At 34.9% G+C, this 25148-nt stretch overlaps 1 protein-coding gene across 1 annotated transcript in view; it reads left to right on the top strand.

Annotated features, from left to right (window-relative positions):
* Positions 1-25148, top strand: part of LOC141402657 (adenylate cyclase type 6) — a 555913-nt gene that overhangs the window by 325211 nt on the left and 205554 nt on the right. Inside the window, exons 12-13 of the mRNA XM_073984363.1 lie at positions 350-471; positions 18549-18641. Of these exons, the coding sequence (XP_073840464.1) occupies positions 350-471; positions 18549-18641 (215 nt within the window). The remainder of the gene's footprint in view (positions 1-349; positions 472-18548; positions 18642-25148) is intronic.

Raw genomic sequence — 25148 nt, 5'->3', positions numbered from 1 at the left:
TTTTGGACATTCTACTTATAGTGAAAATTCGTACTTATAGATACCGAACTACTTTAAATCCAGATATAGCTCAACTTCAAAATGATTATTTTGATAAATTACAAAAATACGACACACATAATAATCCACCCATGCTAATGTTACAAATGAAACCTACAACAACACATTAATCAGATTAAAGAATTATATATTATTTGCCATAATGTTTACACTCTCACCGGAACAAAAATAAGAAGTAATTTTTAATATATTATTAATTAATTGTTATATATTTTTTTCATATGGCGTTTCCTCATTTGTTTGTACCGGAACCATTGTTCGAATTCTAAATTACCCGCTGTTACAACAGGAGCGTCTTTTGCTGTCAGTGTTACCAAGACACGTAGCCATGGAGATGAAAGATGATATCGCAGGACAACCGCGTGACACACAGTTTCACAAGATTTATATACAACGACATGAAAACGTCAGGTGAGTTTGATCCCACAATGTAGAAATAATCATCAATGCTCCGCAGCAAAGTGAAATAATGCCTAACGATGCATATCTCACCACCACCACCTACCTACCTATTAACAGATAAATTATTTTGATTAATTGTGTGGAAAAAATTACCAACAGCATTACAAATAGTAGCATATGAGTTAACGGTAATTATGATGGATTTTCCTTTATTCATTCATCCTCGTGCCTCTCTTCCATACATACATACCTACATACATACATATATTTGTATAAGAAGAAAACGTGATGTTTTGCCAATGAATGGAAGGCAGCTGCTTTAAAAATGTAACAATAAGTCAAGTGAATCTTTTGACAAAAACACAAACAACATGAAGAGCTATTCAAAATTACAAATACATTTGTCACATAATTCAAGACGCGTGTTTGTCCTTATGTGTGCGTGCGTACATGTATATGTAAAAAATTTCCTCTTCTTTGATAACAAAAAAATTGAAAATGAAGATGAATGCAAATGGCAACTGTAATGATGATGTTTATATGGATGATAAAAAGAAAACGAACTTTGGAAGAATGCCTTTGTTTGTCACAACACTTCACTTCAACAAATGTCAAAAACATAAAATCCAACACGGAGGTTATTAAGTTCTAATGAAGACATACAGCAGCCCCCCACTCTAGAATGAATAATGGAATTTCTATTGAAATAAATGACACATTTATTTATTTACTTAATTTTTTCGAACAGCAGGAAAAAGATTTGTAGATAGAATTTCGTTTGCTATGGTAATTGGAAAGCAATATTCAGTCAGTTCAATAGGGAGCCTAAAAATATTTGCTGGTCAGAAAATTGTAAATGTTTAACGGAGGAATATAAACCATTGAAATATTAAACTCCATAATGAAATTCTTTTTCAATTAAAGAAAACGTTTTCGGCTCATGTCGATTTCACTTTTCCCATAAAAGTTTAGAAATGTCTGTTTAATGTTAAGCTGAAAACACATCCACGTTTGAGTAAAGTTTTGTGTCATTTCTGGTAGATGAATAAAAGACAAAGTGTTTCATTTTTATACCCTACACCACTATGTGGGAAGGGGATTATAAGTTGGTTTTGCCCAAAAAGTTTGTAACGCATCGAAATAATGGTCGTAGACCCATACTTATATATACCAAAATGAATGTCTCGACGAGCTGAGTCGATCTGGCTATGTGTGTCCGTCCGTCAGTCCGTCCGTCCGTCCGTCAGTCCGTCCGTCCGTCTGTCCGTCTGTCCATCTAAACTTTGTAATCACGCTACAGGTCGCAATTTTGATCGGATCGTCACGAAATTTTGGGTGTTGATGAGGGTCCCGGAGGGGAAGAAGCCTAGTGATTTTGGTGATGATCGGATAATGTTCAGGGGTCGGAATGGGCAAAAAAACTTATGTGGATAAAAAGACAACGTTTTTTTCCAAAGCGAATATCTCAGCTTCTATATGGGGTACACCGAAAGCAAGACCTGACAATAAAAGTAGAAAATATCACCTTTCTAATGATGTAAAGTAAGTTCTCGTAGGTGATCAAACAACGGAGATATTACAATAGTGGCAAATAAAACCTAAATTTTCATTCTTGCGATTTTAATTATAATGACGAATATCGCAGCTTTGGCTAGGGGCTTTTCAAAAGCAAAGTCTGACTAAGAAAGTAGAAGATCCCATCATTACAATGATGCAAACTAGGTCGGCGAAGGTGACCAAATAACGGAGATATTGCAATAGTCGGTAATACATCCCATTTTTCCACTTTTTTGGAAATCACGCTACAGGTCGCAATTTTGATCGGATCGTCACGAAATTTTGTGTGTTGATGGGGGTTCCGGAGGGGAAGAAGCCTATTGATTTTGGTGATGGTCGGATAATAATTAGGGGTCGGAATGAGCAAAAAAGTTATTTGGATAAAAAGTCTACATTTTATTCCAAAGCAAATATCTCAGCGTCTATAAGGGGTATTTAAAAAGTATAACTTGGCAATGAAAGTAGAAAATATCGCCTTTGAAACAATGTAACGTAGGTTGTCGTAGGCGGTCACACAACGAAGATATCGCAATAGTCGCTAATAGAACCCAACTTTTAATTTTTGCGATTTTAGTTATAATGACGCATATCACACCTTTGGTTGGGGACCATCTAAAAGCAAAGCCCGACTAAGAAAGTAGAAAATCCCATCTTTAAAATTATGCAAAGTAGGTTGGCGTAGGTGGTCAAATAATAGAGATATCGCAATAGTCGGTAATACATCCCTTTTTTCCACTTTTTCTGCAATCACACTACAGGTCGGAATTTTGATCGGATTATCATGAAATTTTCTCACAGAGATAGAAGAATATTGATGTTGGTGATGTCGATAGTAGTCCAATATAAAATTAAATATTAATTATTTTGGTTCAGTTCGCCTTAAGTCATTTGGTATAAAAGCCAGATAGGTGAAAACTTTCGTATCTCCCTAAAAGAAATGTTTTCGAGTGAAAAGATTATGCACAGAGGTAGTGGTGTAGGGTATCACATAGTCGGCCAGTACCGACTATAGCTTTTTCTCACTTGTTTCTTTATTCTTCTATCAGATATGACACAAAACTTTACTCAAACGTTGGATGTGTTTTCAGCTTTACGGTTCGTGCATCATTTTGAATTTTATTGTGATTTTTTGTGCAGATATATGCATGTTTTGTGGGTAAGTCCAGACTTCGTGGTATCACGACCCAACAGCTAAAGAATTTCTTCCAAATATTGCAATATTTTTATACCTTCAGCATATTCAAAATATTTTGTGCATACTTAGTTTAAGATGGGCCACATCGGTCTACTCCTTCGGGTATCTCCCCCACAAAAGTTCAAAACTTTTCGCTAAAATGGTGAGCACGATAACTTTCGAAGGTAGTAACTGATTTCAACCATACTTTGCACATAGTTAAACTTCAACGAGGCATAGATCAGTTTCGAATATGGACTATATCGGTCCACTCCTTCGGGTACCTCCCACACCAAATGTCTAAAAATTTAAGTTTAACAGCTGCTTTCGAATCACGTTGATTCATTTTCATTCGCTGTTCCAGTACGACGGTACAAGTTCTTACAGGGGTAAGTCCATACTTCTTGTGAAAGTACCTCGGAAAGTTGGATAAAACTATAGAAAATAGGGTGAAAATGGTGTAAAGATGATGACGAGGTAAGATGAAGTTGAAGAAATAAATATGATAATGAGGAAAAGATGACGATAGAATATTAAGTGTTACTGTCCGATCATTCTCCCAAAGCGAGCCGTTCTTAATGTATAGCGGTTCTAAAAGACACATTTTATATGCGCATATATGGTCAGTCTCCCTGAATATACCATATTCAGGGGGATCGCCTAAAATAACAGGGGTAAACAGCTCTGTCTTCCAAAAAAAGTATATATTACCATAAAGAGCATTATTATACCTACATTTAAAAAAAAAATTCAACAAAATTGGAGAGTATATAGTAGAGTTACTCCATGTACGAGTCATTTATGCCAAATAAGGCGATTTAAGCCATGTGTGTAAACGTAAGCGCAACTGGAACGACTCCAAGGAAAACTCTTCAATTTTATTGAATTTTTGTCCAAGGTAGGGTTTGTTTCGCTGATTACGGAAATGTAATTTTCATGGGTGGCGGTTCTGGTTCGCTGGTTATTTAGAAACCAGATTTAAAAATCGGGTTAGAACCGATTCTGCTGAACCGATTACTTCAAAGTGAATATTGATTGAAATCTCGTCTTATAATGTATTTACGCGACTTATTACTCCACAGGTGTAATTTAACTTTTAGATTGTGATATCTTATGAATGGTGCCTCCTATTGAAACGTACATTCTTGTACACTATTTTTAAATCTACAAGTTTTACTTTAGCCAATTTTTGATAAGTGTTACCGTTTGTAAGAAAAATCTAAATAACTGAATAAGACACCCAAAAAATTACCTTTGAATTTGAATAACTTCTTTTGCACACATGGAATCTATGGGGACTTTTAGGAAATAGCTTCTAATCTTTCCACCAAAATTCAGCTTTGTTGGAATTTTTGCTATTTCCCCCTTACAGGCATGTTTATTTTAACTGGAATGTCCCCCATACAGCCGTACCTCTCTATTTTAGATATTTTGAAGTTTTTATCTATTTTCCAATGGGTGCAATTTGGGTTCCCATGGCTAAAAAAATTCTCCAGCGCAAATTGTCGACATAGGTTTATGATTTGGTCTTGATCTACATTTTCGGCCCAAATTTGCTGTGATTGTTAACTAGGATTATCAGCAGTCGCACAACTTCCTAATAATTTCATTTTAGTTCGTAATTTTTCATGGTGGAGGTTATAAAAAGTTAGGCCCGGCTGAACTTAGCACTGTTTATACCCCTAGCATTTATGATAGCGAGCGAGTATATACACTTTCATGCAGGCAAATTTTGCCTCATCGAAATAATGGTTTTAGACACCAAGTATGTTTGGACGAAATCCGTTTCAGACAATTTGGAGTTGATTTAGCAATTTCCTTCCGTCTGTCTCTCTGGCTGGAGCGCACGATAACCTTCGAACGGATCAACTAATTCGTTCCAAAAATTGGTTTTCGTAATATTTTGTCCAAATTTAGTTTAAGTTCGAATATGGGTTATATCAGTCCACTCCTTCCGGTACCTCCCCAACAAAAGTTCGAAAATGTTTGGAAAATTTGTGCGCACGATAACACTTGAAGGGGGTAACCGATTGGGTCCATACTTTGCACATTGTGAAATTTTTCCTAGAGTTAGATGAGGTTCCAATATGGACTCAATCAGTCCACTCCTTCGGGTACCTCCCACACAAAATTTCGGAAAAGTTCAGGTTAGGACCTGCTCTCGAATCGCTTGATTTTTGTTGTAAAAACTTGTATTCACTGGCCCACATACCACGGTACAAGTTTGATCAGGGGCAAGTCCATACTTCCTGAGAAAATAGCCTGGAAGGTGCAAAAAAACTCCTATGACACCGTGTGTAGTGGTTAGAGCGCAAGATACCTCTCGAATGGAGCTGCTGATTCGGTCCAAAATTAGGCCTTCCAAAATTTTTTTAAACTTAGTTTAAGTTCGAAGATGGGTCCTATCGATGCACTCCTGCGGGTACCTCCCCCATCAAAGTTCAAAAATGTTTGGAAAAATTGTGCGCACGATAACTCTTGAAGGGAGTGATCGATTTGGTCTATACTTTATACATTCTACGAGGGCAGTTCGGAAACTTCTTAGCCTAGCACAAAAAGCGCGGTATAAACAGAAAAAAAGTTAATTGTTTTGGAAACTTCCATCTCTGTTATGAACACATGTTAAATTTTGTTTCGATCTGGCAACTCCTTCATATAGAAACAGGTGTTCAAAAAAGACGCATCCGCAATTTTTTTACAATGGAAAAATTAGAAATGCGTGCTGTCATTAAATATTTACATAAAAAAGGTTTATCGGGACAAGAAATTCATATCGTTATGATGAATGTGTTAGGTGAAAGTGCTCCTTCATATGCAACAGTAAAAAATTGGGTTGCTGAATTTAAACGTGATCGTACAAGCATTGAAGATGAACCACGTAGTGGACGTCCAAAAACAGCAACAGCAACAGAAATTGTAGCCAAAGTGCATGATATGGTATTAAATGATCGACGAATAAAAGTACGTGAAATTGCTAATATCATGGGCATCTCAAATGATCGAGTCCATTTAATTTTGCATGAAAAACTACAGATGAAAAAGCTTTCTGCAAGATGGGTGCCGCATTTGTTCTAAGCGAAATAAAATGGATTTTAAGGGTCGTTTTATAACTGTTGATGAGACATGGATCCACCACTATACTCCAGAGACAAAAGAACAATCCAAACAATGGACTGAAGCTGGGGAAGTGCCCCAAAGAAGGCAAAAACAATTCAAACGGCTGGTAAGGTTATGGCAACGGTTTTTTGGGACTTCAAAGGTATTTTATTGATTGCCTATCTGCAAAAGGGTAAAACAATAAATTCAGAGTACTATTGCAACCTTTTGGATCAATTAAATGTACAAATTCGAGAAAAACGTCCTGGCTTACAACACAAAAAAATAATTTTTCATCAAGACAACGCACCAGCGCACAAGAGTGTTTTAACAATGGCTAAAATCAACGAATTAAAGTACGAGTTGCTTGACCACCCACGTTATTCTCCTGATTTAGCTCCCAGTGACTTTTACTTGTTCCCAAATCTAAAAAAATTCCTTGCTGGCAAGCGTTTTACCTCAAATGAAGATGCAATTACAGTTGAAAACCACTATTTTGAAGACCTTGAGGAAAACTATTTTAATCAAGGGATAGAATTGCTAGAAAAGCGTTGGACTAAGTGTATTGAATTTTCAGGAGATTATATTGAAAAATAAAAATATTTTTGAAAAACTAACTATTCTCTTTCATTGATAGGCTAAGAAGTTTCCGAACCGCCCTCGTAACATATCTAGCAGATATAGATCAGGTTCGAATATGGACTATATTTGTACATTTCTTGGGGTACCTCTCACACAAAATCACTTTGATTTTTGTTGAAGCAACTTGCATCCGCTGCCTCAATTACGACGGTAACGTTTTTCAGGGGCAAAACAGCCCAAAAGGTGTAAAGGTGCCCTATGGCACCATATGTAGTGGCTGGAGAGCACGATAACTCCCGATATCTATTGAAAAGATATGACTCCCAAAATAAGTTCCAGTTCCATAATGGACTATGTCGGTCCATTCCTTTAAGTACCTCCTCCGCAACACTATTGAACGTTAATCCTAATCCACATTTTTGTCGGCAAGTTCAAATGTCCAAAAAGGCCCACAAAATTTTAAAAAGACCCGAAATACATTCGATCTGTCTGAAAGATTCAATTCACATAGGCTAAGGGTAAATCTCTGTCGGCAAAGCCGACTGATACTTTTTTACTTGTTTTGTATTCATTTTTCTCTTTCATAAACCATTTGTTGTCGCGATCATTCCCGAAAGTTTAAGGGGGGACCACTCCCAAATCAATAAGTGCAATCAATTTATTCTATTTCTAAATGCTTGGGAGGTGAGAAATTTTTTCTTCTCCCACATACCCCTATTCTTAATACAAGCTGTGTTCCTTTAATTCCATTTTTTTCCATTTTTACCCTACAAAGCAAATTTTTTAGAGAGGGAGAACAAAATTGTCTTTATCTTCTATCACAGGCTACCAGACAAATTTCTTCGGGTACAAAATGGTAGAGCTGATTTTTCGACACTCGTTTGACGATTATTTGGCAATGATGAAAAAAATTTACAAAACAAAAGAAAAATGTGATCGCTGTTAAAACAAAATTAAAAACATTGAAATAAAGAAGAAAGCTGATTTTTTTGTTTCTTTTTGACATTGTTACCAGATCTACCATTTTTCCGTTCCTTTACTTTTCTGGTAAAACCTGTGATGAGAGTGTAATTTTTATAGTTTTCTCTTTTACCACTTTTACCTTTAAAAGTAAAGTAAAGTAACAAAGCTACACTGTTATGGGAACTTTTACTTCTCTTCTTCTCTTCTCCTCTGTTTTTAACGAAGGTCGATTTTTGAATTTTTTGTAGTGGGAAAACTTGACTACGTTAAGTGGACAATTTCCAACTAACAAAGTGTAATGGAGTTTGGCTATGATTCAGGCATTCAGCTGTTTACCTTTGTTGTAACTTTGTTACAACATTTTCTTAATCCTGAAATGACATTCCTCTGTGTGACAGCAATGAATTAAAAATTGTAAACCAAGTTGTCAAATCAAGTTGTCAAACCCGGTAATCAAAAAAAAAAAAACTTTTGGATGCAAAATGATGTTTGTTCGCTATATTTTTTTATTTTTATGTCACACTTAGTAGAATATTTATGAACATACATATATATGTATGTATGTATGTAGCTGTGGCTTTTATGAGGAATTTAAAACAAATGGCCGTCCACATACCGGCACATGCACACCTATCAACATATTTGCGTCACTCGTACACGAGAACATATAAAAAGCTGTTGAGTCCTTATAAATTATTTTTGTCTCCACTAACGTATTCCAAGATATCACTTTGTTATCCTGGCAAGCTGTGATATGCTAACTCCCATGATGCCTCCTGACCCAGGAATTCATTTTGTGTCTCGTTTTCTTGTTGGCAATTTATAATTTTATGGTGTGTTAAAGCTGTTCTTTTACTTTGTTTTTTTTTTTATTACTTCTAGCTTTAATGGAGGGTTGAATTTTGACAACTTGTTTGTGGTATTTTTTGGGGTTTTTCTTCGTCTTCTCAGCTCGGTTAATTATAATTTAAATAAAGCTCTTTTTATTATGAAGATGTTGTTTAATTAACCTTCCGACTGAGTGGGTGGGAGTAATGTTATGCCTAAGTGAACATAAAAACCGTGTCGTAAATAGACACTTTATATTTATGTTTGTTTTGTAGATGATAAACTTATATTACCACAATAACAGCTGTTTTTAGTAATGTGTTCGACACTTAATATGCCGCAAAATTAAAAGTACGATGCACTCTGATATTATACATTAGGACACAAAACAAAATTACAGTCATTTTAAGACACTTAATTTGATATTTGCTCAATTTTGAGGTTAGAGTTTGTTCTTTAGACGACATTGCCAGAACATGATCCCTCGAAACGTGTAGTATTTTGCACTATAAAGAAATGGTGTTAAATGTATGTTAAAAGCAACAAATGGGAGCCAAACAAAACGAAACATAATAAAATGCGTAGTAGTAGACTTCATGTATTTAAATGTGGAGGGTATAATTAACTTTGCCATTCCGTTTGTACGACATCGAAATATTCTCGGAAACCTTATAAAGTATATATATTCTTGATCAGCATAAAATTCTAAGTCGAAATAAACACACGGAGGGAAAAAACGCATCTCTAACATATGTCCCAAACATATTTTGCAGCAAACATATATTTGTTTGCAATCAGTCCCAAACATAATATATGTTTGGGTCCTGCAAACAAATATATGTTTGGGTACAAACAAATTATATGTTTGTGTGCAAACAAATTACATATATGTTTGGGTGCAAACAAACTATATGTTCGGTTGCAAACAAATACAAACCCAAAAGCCACAAAAAAACAAACACAAGCACCAGTGGGCGCTTACTGGGAGCAAGGGAGCGTAAATTTCAATGTAAAACACATTGAAATGTATGCTTACTTGCTCTCAGTAAGCGCTCACTGGGTATATCTAACATATAAACACATTTATACATGGTGGTGTTTTATTAAAGGCATAGAAAAAAGCAAAAGCACAACAGACACATAGGTACATAAATAATAATAAAAGAAGAACGGAATGAAATAATTTATAAAAAGTTACACTTTTAAAAAGAAATAAATATATAGCAACATCGACGAACGCTTCTCCTTAGTTGTGAAATAAAACATATTTTCCTCAAAGTTGAAATCATCAGTGGGAAATCGGCATCTGGAATTAAATGATTATATAATGTAATAAATAGGTACATCCATATTTCAAACATACATATTTATGTATATGAACAATTTATTGATGTAATTACCAATATTAAATGCGATTTCTTCCTTGTCCAATAAAATATTTCCATTCAAATTTCAAATTTAATTTAATTTACTAAAAAACACAATTTCTTTAAGAAAGCACAAAACACTGAATTATTCACTCACATTACCGTCTTTACTCAACGATTGTATTCAGACAACTGAAAAAAGAACAACATAATTAATTTTTTTCTTTTCCTCTTCGGTTGCTACGTTGGTTAACAACAACAAAGCACGAAACACAAGTGTTTGGCCAAAGCTTCTGCGTCTCCTATTACACCATAAAAATATTACATAAAATATTACACCAAAAATCCTCTCTCCACCCTTACAAAATATGCTCTAACATAAAAAATATGTTGGTACCAAAACAAATAAAATTGAGATATGTTGCAAAATGTTGCAAACATAAATTTTTGTGGACACAAACAAATTATGTTTGGATCTAAACATAAATTTGTTTGCAATCAGTCCCAAACAAATATTTGTTTGGATCAAAACATATTTGTAAGATGTATTTTTCTGCGTGCATGTCCGTCTGTCTGCTGAAATCAGGATACAGCTCGCAATATTAAAAATAAAGCTTGATTTGGTACATAAGTACATATATATTACTCCTAGGATGTTTGGTATTGCAAATAAAATTGCAACTAAATTGCACAAAACTTTCCACCTAAAATTATGAAATTAAAAAATGTTGTGTAGCATTACATACAGCTATTTTAAAGGGTTTTTAGTTGATTTTATATGAAATATTGACAAAAAGTATTTAATTTCAACAGAGAGAGTTTACAATATTTTAGATATAACTTTGAAATTTGGAACAGTGTATAATAAATTAGTCTTTGGATGTTCAGAATTGAAATGAACCACATCAGAACAGGTTCAGTATAGTCCCCATTATTTTGACGCAACGCAATTGACGCAATAACTAAAACATTTTCCAAATGAAGATTATCCATTTAGGTTTACGTTTTAATGTATCCCAGATTTTTTAATCACAGTACCCAGCACAAATTCGGATCCATTAGTCATTACGTAACCCATACAAAGTAATGTAAACACGCTTCTTTTCCCATTACAAGTAATCTGAAAAGTAATGGGATACTTCTTAAAGAAATTACAAGGCAAACCTACTTACTTTGCTCCTCACTAAGTAATGAGGACGGTGGCACAGTGAGTGTGTGTCCGACTATAAATCATAGGGTTGTGTGTTCAACGCTCACTGTCGGCACGCGAGTTTTTTTCAATTAAAAAATAACAGTTCGTGGTGCACATGTGCAGTGCACATTTAAGTTCTTAAGCTACCCTTAATGTTCGTGTGCGTGGCATAGTATGTAGTGTCTTTGGCTAGAAATCAGAGGGTTCGTGTGTCCAACTCGCAAAGCGAGCGAAATAAAATAAAGTAAAATAAAAGTAAGAAGTGTGATGAAATTAAAAAAATATCTACATCAACTGTTCTAAAAATAGAATTAATAGAATAGAATAACTAGTTATTCTAGTGGTCATAAAATAACTACAAACTGAGTGCGACATGCCCTTGTAAAAATAATGGGGAAGAAAGGGGGTTTGCGAGTAGTTACGGCTGCCAAAAATCCCTTACAAAACCCATGATTTTGGGAGGACTTTTTTTGCTGGGACAATTAAGATAGAAATAAAGCGGAACAACAACCATTGGGATATCAGTAGAGTGATTCTCTAACTCAATTTCTGAGTTACCGACAATTGTCGGTAAAATTAAAATGCTCATAATTTTGGAAATTACCGATTTTTTCGGTAAGTTAGCGACGAATAAAAAGAAGTCGTAAGGTTCTACCGTTGGTGAAATTTTCATTCATAATATTGCGTTTAAATTTTACCGATTTTTGTAGGTAACTCGGACTACTGATGGAGTTTTTCGACTAAACCTATTTTGTCAGGACTTTTGCCGAGACCGAATGTGGATTTCGTAGTCTCAAACAGTGGCTTGCATGGACTCTGTCACTTCTGGTAAAATAGTAAAGTTTTGGTGTTTTATGACATTAAAGAATATTTTTTTCATACAATAGTTCGATACAAGTCCAATCTGCATTCGCGGATTCGAGTTATTCTTTTTTTGGAGTTATTTATTTCAAGATCTTCTATCAGAATCAGTCCTCGTGGTAAAAATGCGTTCAATTGATAAATTAATAAGGCAAAAATAAGACAAAACTTTTTTAATGGGACTGAAGTTAATGTGTGATATATGGATATGTACATTAAAGAAGAAGAAATACTGAAAATCTTTGAAATAGAATCGAAAATGCCAAATAAGAGCTACCCCAGCAAAAAAAGTCCTCCCAAAATCATGGGTTTCGTAAGGGATTTTTGGCAGCCGTAACTGCTCTCAAACCCCGTTTCTTCCCCATTATGTTTACAAGGGCATGTCGCACTCAGTTTGTAGTTATTTTATGACCACTAGAAGAACTAGTTATTCTGTGGCCACTAGAAGTTGAAAAGTAAGGTGAAAAAAATTCTATTTTTAGAACAGTTAATGTAGAGAATTTGTTTTTAATTTCATCACACTTCTTACTTTTATTTTACTTTATTTTATTTCGCTGTCTGCCCGAATTGAACCCACGAACCTCTGATTTCTAGCCAAAGACATTACACACTATGCCACGCACACGAATATTAAGGGTTGCTTAAGAACTTATGTAAATGTGCAGTACACATGTGCACCACGAACTGTTATTTTTTAATTAAAAAAACTCGCGTGCCGAAAGTGAGCGTTGAACACACAACCGTAAGATTTATAGTTGGAAACACACTCACTGTGCCACCGTCGTCATTACTTAGTGAGGAGTAAAGTAAGTAGGTTTACCTTGTAAATTTTTTAAGAAGTAACCCATAACTTTTCACATTACTTGTAATGCGAAAAGAAGCTTGTTTACATTACTTTGTAGAGGGTTACGTAATGACTACCAGATCCAAATTTTTGCTGGGTCCCAACAGTTTAGCAGCTAATCATCATAATTCCAGAAATTAGGTAGACTTTCGAATATTTTATCGATATTGATGCTCTAGATGCAGTTTTTCCTAGTCCTTCTGTTTGACACGTAAGTTCTACTACTTTTGGGCTTCAATATTGCTGAAAACCGCAAAGAAAAATTCTTAGTAGTATCCGATATAAAACCGATCAATGCGAAAAAACGGCAGTTTTAGCCCGATTTAGATGAGGAGTTGTTTGCATTTTCAGTGTTGCACAGTGTTATATCTAAATTCCTCAAAATACGGAAAATGGGGAGGTACCGTTGTATGGGGGCTTTACCAAAACATGGACCCATCTTGACAATTTTTGGTGTAGAAATTTTGTCACCACTGGGACGTCAAATGTCAAATTACGGTAAATAATGAAGCTATTGACAATTTTTGGAAAATTTTTGGAGGAGAAGTGTTGTGAGCACTAAAACATTCAAATGTTAAATTTCAGGTAGTTCGGTCAAAAAAGCTTAGCAAAATTCCTCAAAATCGGGAGTTAGCGTTATATGGGGGCTACACTACAGTTTTTGATTGAGAAGTTTGGTCATTGCATGAAACTTCAAATGTCAAATTACAGGTAGTTCAATCCAAAAATGTATTGAAAGCCTTAAAATTATCGAAAATCGGAAGGTACCGTTATATGGGGGCTATACCAAAACATGGACTTACGTTGGCTATATATGATGGAGAAGTATTGTGACTAATGGGAACCATAAATATCAAAGAACATGTTTTTCGGTCAAAAAATTTGGCCAAAATCCTCAAAAACATATATATAGCAAAACATGGTCCCATGTTGTCTACATTTGATGTAGAAGTTTTTGACCACCGGGAACCTCAAATGTCAAATACGAGGGCGGTTCGGAAACTTCTTAGCCTATCAATGAAAGAGAATAGTTAGTTTTTCAAAAATATTTTTATTTTTCAATATAATCTCCTGAAACTTCAATACACTTAGTCCAACGCTTTTCTATCAATTCTATCCCTTGATTAAAATAGTTTTCCTCAAGGTCTTCAAAATAGTGGATTACAACTGGAATTGCATCTTCATTTGAGGTAAAACGCTTGCCAGCAAGGATTTTTTTTAGATTTGGAAACAAGTAAAAGTCACTGGGAGCTAAATCAGGACAAAAAGGAGGGTGGTCAAGCAACTCGTACTTTAATTCGTTGATTTTAGCCATTGTTAAAACACTCTTGTCCGCTGGTGCGTTGCCTTGATGAAAAATTATTTTTTTGTGTTGTAAGCCAGGACGTTTTTCTCGAATTTGTACATGTAATTGATCCAAAAGGTTGCAATAGTACTCTAAATTTATTGTTTTACCCTTTTGCAAATAGTCAATTAATAAAATACCTTTGAAGTCCCAAAAAAACCGTTGCCATAACCTTACCAGCCGATTGAATTGTTTTTGCCTTCTTTGGGGCACTTCCTCCAGTTTCAGTCCATTGTTTGGATTGTTCTTTTGTCTCTGGAGTATAGTGGTGGATCCATGTCTCATCAACAGTTATGAAACGACGCTTAAAATCCATTTTATTTCGCTTAAAATTATCCAAACAAGCTTGAGAAATGTTCATTCTTATGCGTTTTTGATCGACTGTTAACAAATGCGGCACCCATCTTGCAGAAAGCTTTTTCATCTGTAGTTCTTCATGCAAAATTAAATGGACTCGATCATTTGAGATGTCCATGATATTAGCAATTTCACGCACTTTTATTCGTCGATCATTTAATACCATATCATGCACTTTGGCTACAATTTCTGTTGTTGTTGCTGTTTTTGGACGTCCACTACGTGGTTCATCTTCAATGCTTGTACGACCTAGAGGTGGGCGCGGGTCGTGCCGTGAGTAGTGCGTGTTCGTGCCTTCTCGAAAATCGCAGTGTTTGTGCGTGTCGTGCCGGAATAAATTTTTGGCCGTGCGTGATCGTGCTTTTTTTCAAGGCACGATTTTGCACGACACGACCAAACACGATCTGCACTATGTGCCACAATCGTGCTAAATTTTTGGGCTCCCTTTAGAAGTCGTGCAAAAGACCATACTAAACTCGAAATCGAACAAGAATATAAAACCGACCAAAAAATTCACCAACTGTAGTTTTCCTAAAATTATTTGTTTCGTTTTTGTAGTCTGGTACTTTTTGCCGTTTGGTTATGGAGAGGCCAGAACAAAAAGATGATGTTTGTTTGCCATTTGTTTTGTTCATAAGAGAGAAGCAAATACAAAAACAACTCAGCGGGTTAACGCAATATACTGTCTTTGAAAATCAGTTGTTTATCTTGCTAAATCTGATATTGAAGACAAGTCTGGAAATTCTGTATTTGTAACCGACAATGGTTTCAACGTCGCTTCGGTTTTCAAAAGATTTAAACGTATATCTTTTGCTTGGCACAATTTGAACTTGGTAATGGATGATGTTATTGAAAAACATCCTCTTCCTATATTATGCTTGAGTGCATATACCAAGTCCAGAATGAGATTAAGAGTATTTTGCTAGAAAAGAATGAGTTGGATCATATATCTCTCTTAAAATTTTCATTGCTAAAACCTCTATTGGGTTTTCTCAAAATATTCAAAGAGTGTTCCGAAAAATTAAGCTCGGAAATACTATTGACTCGCAATTTATGAAAGATTTGAATGCTAAAACTAGACAATAATTGCTTACGTTTTGTACCAGTAATGACACATCTTGAAGGGATGTTTTCATTACCGCCATTTAAGGAGATGACTTTTTTATTAGAAGAAAAAAGAAATGACGTAATAGCTAATGTAAAAGCAATGTTACTTGATATACAAAGTGAGAACATATAGTGTTCTAATGATGAGTAGGAAATTAAAATGCCACATTTACACGAATTTTCAGAGTTTTTGGATCAAAATTTGGCAAAAAGACGAACAATGGAAAAGTCTCCAATTGATACAGAAATTGATACATATTTAGCGATTGCCGTAGCTAGCCAGATTGATGTTTTAAACTTTTGGAAAGAGTCTAATATAAAATTTTTAAAATAATTAGCAAGGAAAATTTTGGTTATACCCGTCAGCTCAGCAACGAGCGAGAGATTTTTTGCCACATCTGGAAATAATGTTTTTAAATAAGAATATGTAAATATTAGTGTATACGTAATTTTGCAATATCTATATTTTAGAAGTATATATGGGTATTTTTTGAAAAAAATAATTGTACAACTATATGAATATCTCTTTTTTGTAACTTCGTGCGTGAGTGTGCGTGTTCGTGCCTTCTTGAAAAACGCCGTGTTTGTGCGTGAATATGCATAAAAATTTTGTTCCGTGTTCGTGCATGTTCGTGCCTAATTTTTTTAGCACGCGCCCATCTCTAGTACGACCACGTTTAAACCCAATTTTTTACTGTTGCATATGAAGGAGTACTTTCACCTAACACATTCACCATATCATTATGAATTTCTTGTCCCGATAAACCTTTTTTATGTAAATATTTAATGACAGCACGCATTTCTAATATTTCCATTGTAAAAAAAATTGCGGATGCGTCTTTTTTGAACACCTGTTTCTATATGAAGGAGTTGCCAGATCGAAACAAAATTTAACATGTGTTCATAACAGAGATGGAAGTTTCCAAAACACTTAACTTTTTTCTGTTTATACCGCGCTTTTTGTGCTAGGCTAAGAAGTTTCCGAACTGCCCTCGTAACATGTGGTTCAGTCAAAAAAATTAGCTAAAACACTCAGAATACCGGAAATCGTTATATGGGGGCTATACCAACACATGGGCCGATAAATCACATCTTCTTGAACTTGACCTGCATATGCAAAAATTATACTCGGGGGCAAAAATATAGCGCTCTAACTCAATATTTGTGGACGCTAGAGTTAATACAACAGACGGAAATGGTCACATTGATTGGGTATAAAAAGTTTCCAAAGTAAAAAAGGATTGTTGTGTAAAGAAAAATATTTTCTAAAATGATTTCAGTTACCGAAATAAATCGGTAAAATTAAAATGCATATAAATTCGGTAATTAACGATATTTTACGGTAAGTTAGCGACGAATAAAAAGTAGTCGTAAAGTTCTACCGATAGTAAAATTGTTGTCAACTTTTATTAAACTTTTCATTCATAATTTTGCGTTTTAATGTCACCGATTTTTGTCGATAACTCAAAAAATGAGGTAAAGAATCCCACTACAGTTTTCGAACTTTTGGCAAAGACAAAAAACATTTGACAAACCTTTGACAGTGATAGTCGAAATTTGTGGCAAACTTACAAAAGTATTAGATGTAGGAAGGGTTTGTTTGTCAAAATGACATGAGTCGGTATTGTCAATAATATTATTGAACCTGTTCAACAATAGCTTAGTAACTCAAAATTTTGTATTGTTCAGTAGAGATAAAACATTGTTGATACACAAATATTGACTCTGAAGACATAACGGTATTTTTTTACGAAATAGTACACAAAATAATGTGAGATTTTCACTGTTGGTGGAGTTGATCGTTATTTATGGTTTTGTAAAAAAGTGAAAATTTCAAAATTTGAGTTACTACCCTTTTGTTTAACCGGTGCGATTTGAATTAAAATTTTCCGATTAATTCGCCATTTTGCCTTCTACTACTTTAGATACTTTTGTTCGACAAGTAGCAGTCCGTTCACAATAAAAAAGCCCAATTTAATGGAAAAAATTTATGTTTACAGTTTTTTGCTGGACTTATCAGTCACTTTATTTTTCGTTTAGAGGGTTTTTAAAAACAGAAAATGAATTTCTTCTGTTTCGGACCTTTCGGTCGACATATTTAAAGAGGTTGTTAATGGACAGTAAAATATCCCTGCCAATTCAAATCTGCTTGTTGGTAAATCCACCTAATTAACTTAACAAGACGCACAACATCAGCCCAGAATCATTTCAAATACTATGAATAAGATATGTTCATCGTCTAAAATTATTAATTCATATACTCAATGGTATTTATGATATTTTCCACTTAGAGATGTTACATTGTCACCTATAATGGAAAATCGCTGTCACGTACATCCTATGAAATTATACATTGTTATCCACCGTGCGGAAAATACCTTAAATGAAGTCTATAAAATTGTGGTTGTTAGAAAAAAAAAAAAACAAGAACCAACTTGCCGTCGCAACCTAAATGTCCTTTGTTGTTACAAAGTCATTTCCATTCACCTTTAAAATTCACCTGCTGCGATGTGTGAATAACAATAGCTAATAAAATAACGGTCGTCAACCTTACCACCCTCCAGTGGCAAGCAAGCGAGGGTTGAAAACGATTTAACCCCATAAATGGTTTCCACTCAATTTGCTCACCGTAATCAAATATTAAAAGATTATGTTCCGATGAACCTGTTGCAATATGGAGTGTCGCCGCGGTTATTTTCCATTTATTTTAAGATCTTTTTGTTGTTCATCCTCCTCAACTTAATAAAAGTGACATTAATGGTTTTTTTCATTCTCACTCTTCTTCTTCTGTTTTAATTTCATTAAAATTTCAGTATACTGTTTGCTGACATCTGCGGTTTTACAAGTCTCTCGGATCAATGTACGGCAGAGGAGTTGGTGCGTTTATTGAATGAACTTTTTGCAAGGTAAGTGCAAAGCCTTAAGAAGCAGCAAAGGTTGATTAGCTGTCAATGAATAATTAAATTGAAGGCAATGATAAAAAGGGAGACACTGAAGATGGGTATTTTCAAAAAAAACTTTTATTTTGACATAAATTACATTCTGTAATGACAAAAACTTGTACCAACACTCCATTACAATTTTATGTAAGACGAAAATGCAAAGTTTTTTGTTGACGTAGACGTAAATATTTTTATTCAAACACTTTAAAACACAATTAAAACAAACAACACTTTTAAAATCATTTTTTGGTACAATAACTTTTAGTAAAGAATCGCCCGAAAATATGTGTTTTTATTATTAGATCACTATTGTGCGTATTTTTAGCCTTAATATGCATCTACCAAAGCCATCAGTTTTCAGTTTTATTCTTTGGTTGAATATTTTGTCTTCGTTCTAACTCCTGTACATCTTAATTTGTTAACCCGTCCGTTTTTATACCCTCCACCATAAATTTGTCACTCCGTTTGTAACTACTCGAAATAATCATTGTAGACCCCACAAACTATATATATTCTTGATCAGCGTACAATTCTACATCGATATAGCCATTTCCGTCCGTCTGTCCGTCTCCGGAAATTACTCTAGCGTCCGAACGGATTGAAGTAGGTGGATGGAATTTTGGTAAAATCTATATGTACGTAGGACTTTTGATATTGAAAGCGGGCTATGTAGGTTCACGTTTTCGTATAGCCCCCATACAAAGTGACGCGTCGTCGTTTTAAGGAATTTTTAAGATATTTGTCCCATTTTACCACCGAATTGGTTATAATTTGGTACTTTGTGTCTCCAGAAGCTAAAAAACATTTCTACTAAAGTTTGTTTATATAGGCCCACGTTTTGGTATATAGTACGCGCCACTTTAAGATATTTTGAATATATTAGTCCCATTTGACCACAGAATAGGTTGTAACTTTGTATTTTGGGTTTCCAGAGGCTAAGAAACATTTATACCATAAAATGTTTATATAGGTCCACATTTTAATATAGCCCCCATAGGACGATATCTCCTGATTTTCGGTATTTTGAAGGTTTTAGCCTCATTATCACACCGAAATGGCTGAAATTTGTAATTTGGTATTCGTTTAGGGTACACAACTTTGTAGGTTTCTTCCGATTTTCGGTATTTTGAAGGCTGTGGCCACATTAATCCACCGAAATTTGGTACTTGGTCTTCATTTGGGGTATTAAACGTTCCATATGAAATTTGTAGGTGTTTTGAAGGTTGTGGCCTCAATATTCCTCAGAAATGGCTGATATTTGGTATTTAGGTTGGAGGTATACAACTTTCCCCCAGAAACTTGTCGGTACAGGTCCACGCCTTAGTATAGCCCCCATAGAACGGTAATTCCCTATTTTCGGTATTTTGAAGGTTGTTGCCTCAATATTCTTCCGAACTGGCTTAAATTTGGTATTTGGTCTTCATTTGGGGTATTAAACGCATATGAAATGTGTCGGTATAGGTCAACGTCTTCATATACCCCCATAGATCGGTACCTCCTGATTTTCGGTGTTTTGAAGTTTGTGACCTCAATATCCAACCGAAATGGCTGAAATTTGGTAGTAAGTCTTCGTTAAGGGTATACAACTTTTCAGCTGGAATTTGTCGGTATAGGTCCACGTCTTCATATACCCCCATAGAACGGTACCTCCTGATTTTCGGTATTTTGAAGTTTGTGACCTCAATATCCAACCGAAATGGCTGAAATTTGGTAGTAAGTCTTCGTTAAGGGTATACAACTTTCCACCTGAAATTTGTTGGTATAGATCCACGCCCTCATATAGCCCCCATAGGACGGATATCTCCCAATTTTCGGTATTTTTTAAGGTTTTAGCTTTATTACCCTACAAAAATGGCTGAAATTTGATATTTCGTCCTCCTTTGGGATGCAAAACTTTCTTCCAGAAATTTATCGGTATCGGTCCACGTTTTGATGTACACCCTATGGAACGGAACCGAAATGGCTACAAGTTGGTACATAGTCTTCGTTGAGGGTATAACATTTTCCACCTGAATTTGGTCGGTATAGGTCAACGTCTTCATATAGCTCCCATAGAACGGTACCGACCGATTTTCGGTATTTTAAGGTTTTAGCCTCATTATTCAACCGAAGTGGCTGAAATTTGGTATTTAGTCTTTTTCTGGGCTGCAAAAATTTCTCTCGGAAATTTTTCGGTATAGGTCAAGGTTTTGATAGAACGGTACCTTCCGATTATCGATATTTTGAAGGTTGTAGCCTCGTTATTTCTCCGAAGTGCTAAAATTTGGTATTTAATCTTTTTCTGGGCTACAAAACTTTCCCTCAGAAATTTGTCGGCATACGTCCACGTTTTGATGTACCTCCAGTAGAAAGGTATATCCCAATTTTAGGTATATTGAAGGTTTTAACCTCTTTATAACACCGAAATGGCTGCAAGTTGGTACTTAATCTTCGTTGAGGGTATAAAACTTTCCACCTAAAATTTTTCAGTATAGGTCCATGTCTTCATATAGCTCCCATAGGATCGTACCTCCCGATTTACGGTATTTTGAAAGTTGTGACCTCAATATACCACCGATATGACCGAAATTTATTATTTAAAATGCCATTGGTGTATAAAATATTGCAGAAGAGAATTATCAGTATAAGCCCTTTTCTTCAAACAACCCCCATAGAAGCGTACTTCCCGAAGGTTGTGTCATCAATATCCCATCGAAACGGATGAAATTTAATATTTAGTCTCCGATGGTGGTATAAAACTTTCCGGTATTGTTCCATGTCTTTATATAGTATAAAACTTTCCGGTATTGTTCCATGTTTTTATATAGCCCCCATAGGAAGGTCCCTCCCAATTTTCGGTATTTTGAAAGTTTTAGTCACATTATTCAACGGGAATAACTGAAATTTGTTATTTAGTTTTCGCTGGAGTTACGAAACTTACTTCCAGAAATTTATTGTTGCAGGTCAACGTTTTATACAGCCTCCATAGAACGGTGCTCCCGATGTTGTTAACTATCCAAATCCAGAATATCCAGGTATAGTTCTAGTTGGTATTGCCCAATTTTATGTATTTCGCTCAATTCGGAAAATTGTAAATAAATGTTTTGCAAAGAAAAAAAAATGTCGCCCCATATGAGCTGTTTTGAAGGGAGTATTATCAGTTGAGATGTATGTACTACTCCTGCAATGAAAGGAAAAGTTTAGTACTTTCGTAAACGAAATTAAACTAATTGTTCATATTCATTTCAATGCAGTTCGTGGTGGAGGGTATAAAAAGTTCGGCCCGGCCGAACTTAACGCTTTTCTTACTTGTTCTATTTCTATATTATTTTCTGTGGAACACACGTTTCTCCTCTCCTCTCTCCTTTCCTCCCTTTCTCGTGTGCTGCTGATTGCAAGTTAACTCCGTATATGTATCGCATTGATCCCATTGTTGGCAGCACGGCACTCCTGGCAATGTTGGTGATCCTTCGCGATTATCGCTGGTTTCCAAGGGATTTCAATATTCCGGTTAAAATTCATACTACGTACCTACTTACCGATAATGACCTTCAAATATTTTCTTACATTATGTTATATTTATGTAGGAGGGTATACCAACATACAATTCACTAGGGCGTTTAAATCATTTTTATATTGAATTGTCGGTATAAGCTCACGATTTAATATAGCCCCCAAATAACGTGAGAAATAATTCCCGAAATACATAAAATCGGGTGTTATTTATCACAATTAGGAAAATTAATATAGGACTATGTTTTGTCAGAGAGGCCGTACTATAGATACCGCCCGCTGTGAGTTCTTTGACGGGTGGAAAACATCGAGGTGTTGAAGGAATAAAAATACCGAAAATCGGATGGTACCGTTATATGGGGGCTATACCAAACCTTTGATATATGTTGAAAATTTTTGGTGGAGATGGTTCATGACTGGAGGAAACGTCAAATGACGAATTGCGAGCAGTTCAGACAAAAATGTAGCTACAACCCTCTAAATACCGAACATCGGGAGGTATCGTTATATGGAGGCAAAACCAAAACGTGGGCCGATATGGCCCATCTTCGAACTTAACTTATAGGGTGCAGATGAGTATTTAAATGTGTTACTAACGGAAAAACAGACTCGATACTATGATGGAGCGTACAAAAAATCTATGAGCTCGGCCGGGTCGAACCTTTTATAGCCTCCATATTTCGGTCCGAAAATGTGATAACTGACCCACAAAATACAAAAATTGGACGGTAGCGAAGACTAAATACCAAATAATGTGGCTGAAACCTTGAAAATATCTAAAATCGGGAGGTACTTAAACCTAATTTCTGGGATAAAGTTTAGTGCTCTCAACGAAGACTATATAAGAAATCTGAGCTATTTCGGTGTTACAGTCAGGCTAAAACCTCGAAAATCGGGAGGTACTGTTCTATGCTGACTATATCAAATCGTGTACTTATAGCGACAAAATGTTGTGGGAAAGTTTAATGCTCCCAACGACGACTTGATTCGAAAATTAAGCCATTTGTGTGTGAAAATTAGACTAAAACTTGAAATACCGTTCTATAGGAACAAAATATGCTGATCAAGAATATATGGGTATTTCTGTGTAAAATCATACACTTTATCAAAAAGTGGTTTTTAATTTCCTTCCTCATTTTAATGAATTGGTAGAATAGAATATGCTACAAAACACTTTCGAGTCGATCGGACAAAAATTGGTTGAGATATGAGCGTTACAATAGAAAAAATCATTGTGATTTGTTCTCGATTTTTAAACGCGGTTTCTTGAAATGGCATTTTTGAAGGCGGTCGCCACTGTAGTTCGAAAATGGATGATCCGATCTTTATAGTTTTTGTGGGATTATTATACACATAAAAAACTTGTCTTTAAGCGAGTGACTTTATTCAAAAAAAGTTTTTTTACGGATTTATGGCAACATTTTTTTCATAGTTCATAATTTTTTTTAAATTGATTTTTTTATTTCCGTTTCTTTTAAGGACAACATAATCAGGTTATTAACGATCCCACAAAAATATTTGCAGATCGGTTAATTGGTTTTTGATCTACAGTGAGCATTGCAAACTGCATTAGTAATAACAGTGTTTCGTAGGCAGCCATTTGTGCAATTTTGAACAAAAAATTCTGCAAGTAGCTCAAAGTGTGCCCTTTAAGATGAAAATAAAATCTTCCAGAAAAGCTTGGTAGATTTCTTGTAAAAATGAAATGAAAAATGGCGATTTTATTGTTCAATAAGTGGCCATAATCCCTTAAAATAGTCGAGTTCTGTAAAAACTATAGCAAAGAAATACTCATAACTTCTTTGATATTGGTCCATATAAAAAAAATAGTTTTTTGTATTCTCATCAGCTTCTAATAAAAAAGGAAAAATTTTCACAGTGGGCTTGGGCTAAATTTTCGCGACGTAATATTAAACCCAATTCTTATCAATGATTTTACTCTTCGATTTTCCTGAAATTTGTCTGTATTAAACTACGATTTATTACAAAAATTTTAAGTCTTATTTGGTAGTGGGATTCGAAACATTAATATTTTTTTCTTAATTTTTTTTAATGTTTCAATACAATTTTTCTTTTATACCAGTGTGAAACATTTGTTATTTTACCAACACAAATATTAAAGTACATTCTTTAATTTTTTTTTTGCTGTTTTATTTAGCAATTTATCTTGAGCATCAGAAAAACTGATTGATTTTTCGATTTTGAAAATGGTTCAGGAATTATTGTACAAGCATTAGTAGCTATTACTGAATAAAGTTTTTTTGTGCCCGCGATAGGTTTAGCCGTTGCATATCTCAAATTTAAATCCTCTTTGGTGAAGAAAATATCACTTTAATATTTGGTAGATGCTCATTCATATACTTCCCGAGCTGAAGTTCGGCTGGTACAGACATTGCTAATCCATTTTCATAATCGAAAAAATGAAGCAGTTTCTAATCTATGATGCTTAAGATAAATTCCTAAATAAAACAACAAACAAATGTTAAAAATGAATTTTTTTATTAATTAATTTAATTAATCGAGCTCTGTGACCTAAGGAGATTACATTGAAAAATTGATATCTATCGAAGTCCTACACACACATCAACAGCTATGCGACGATCGTTTCGTTAGCTGGTTAGGCTAACATCCTCAGTCATATTAGATGTTGTTGTTGCTAGACAATGATCGCCATTTGTAGCCCCTGTTTATACATCCAAGATTGCAAATTTGCATTTGTTAATTCCAAATTGAAGCTTTTTATTTCCAAAGATGACTCATTTGCCCCCCTTTTATTCCAGACATCAATTTTTAAACATTACATTCATATTACAGCCAATGGTTTTTTTCCACCGTAGACTGTATATGTCTTTCACATCGAAAGATTTTTTAAGTGGATTGTGCTTTAGAACGCTAAGACGTCAGTAACATTGTCCATTAGTTGGTGACGACCCAGGTTCGAATCCCAGCCGGGCTCAGCTGAATTTTTATTTTTTTAAG

This window comes from Musca autumnalis, unplaced genomic scaffold (genome assembly GCF_047663935.1).
Source record: "Musca autumnalis isolate F117 unplaced genomic scaffold, ASM4766393v1 scaffold_4, whole genome shotgun sequence".
Lineage (NCBI taxonomy): Eukaryota > Metazoa > Arthropoda > Insecta > Diptera > Muscidae > Musca > Musca autumnalis.
Note: the sequence above shows the minus strand (reverse complement) of the source record. Positions and strands in the feature narration are given on the sequence as shown.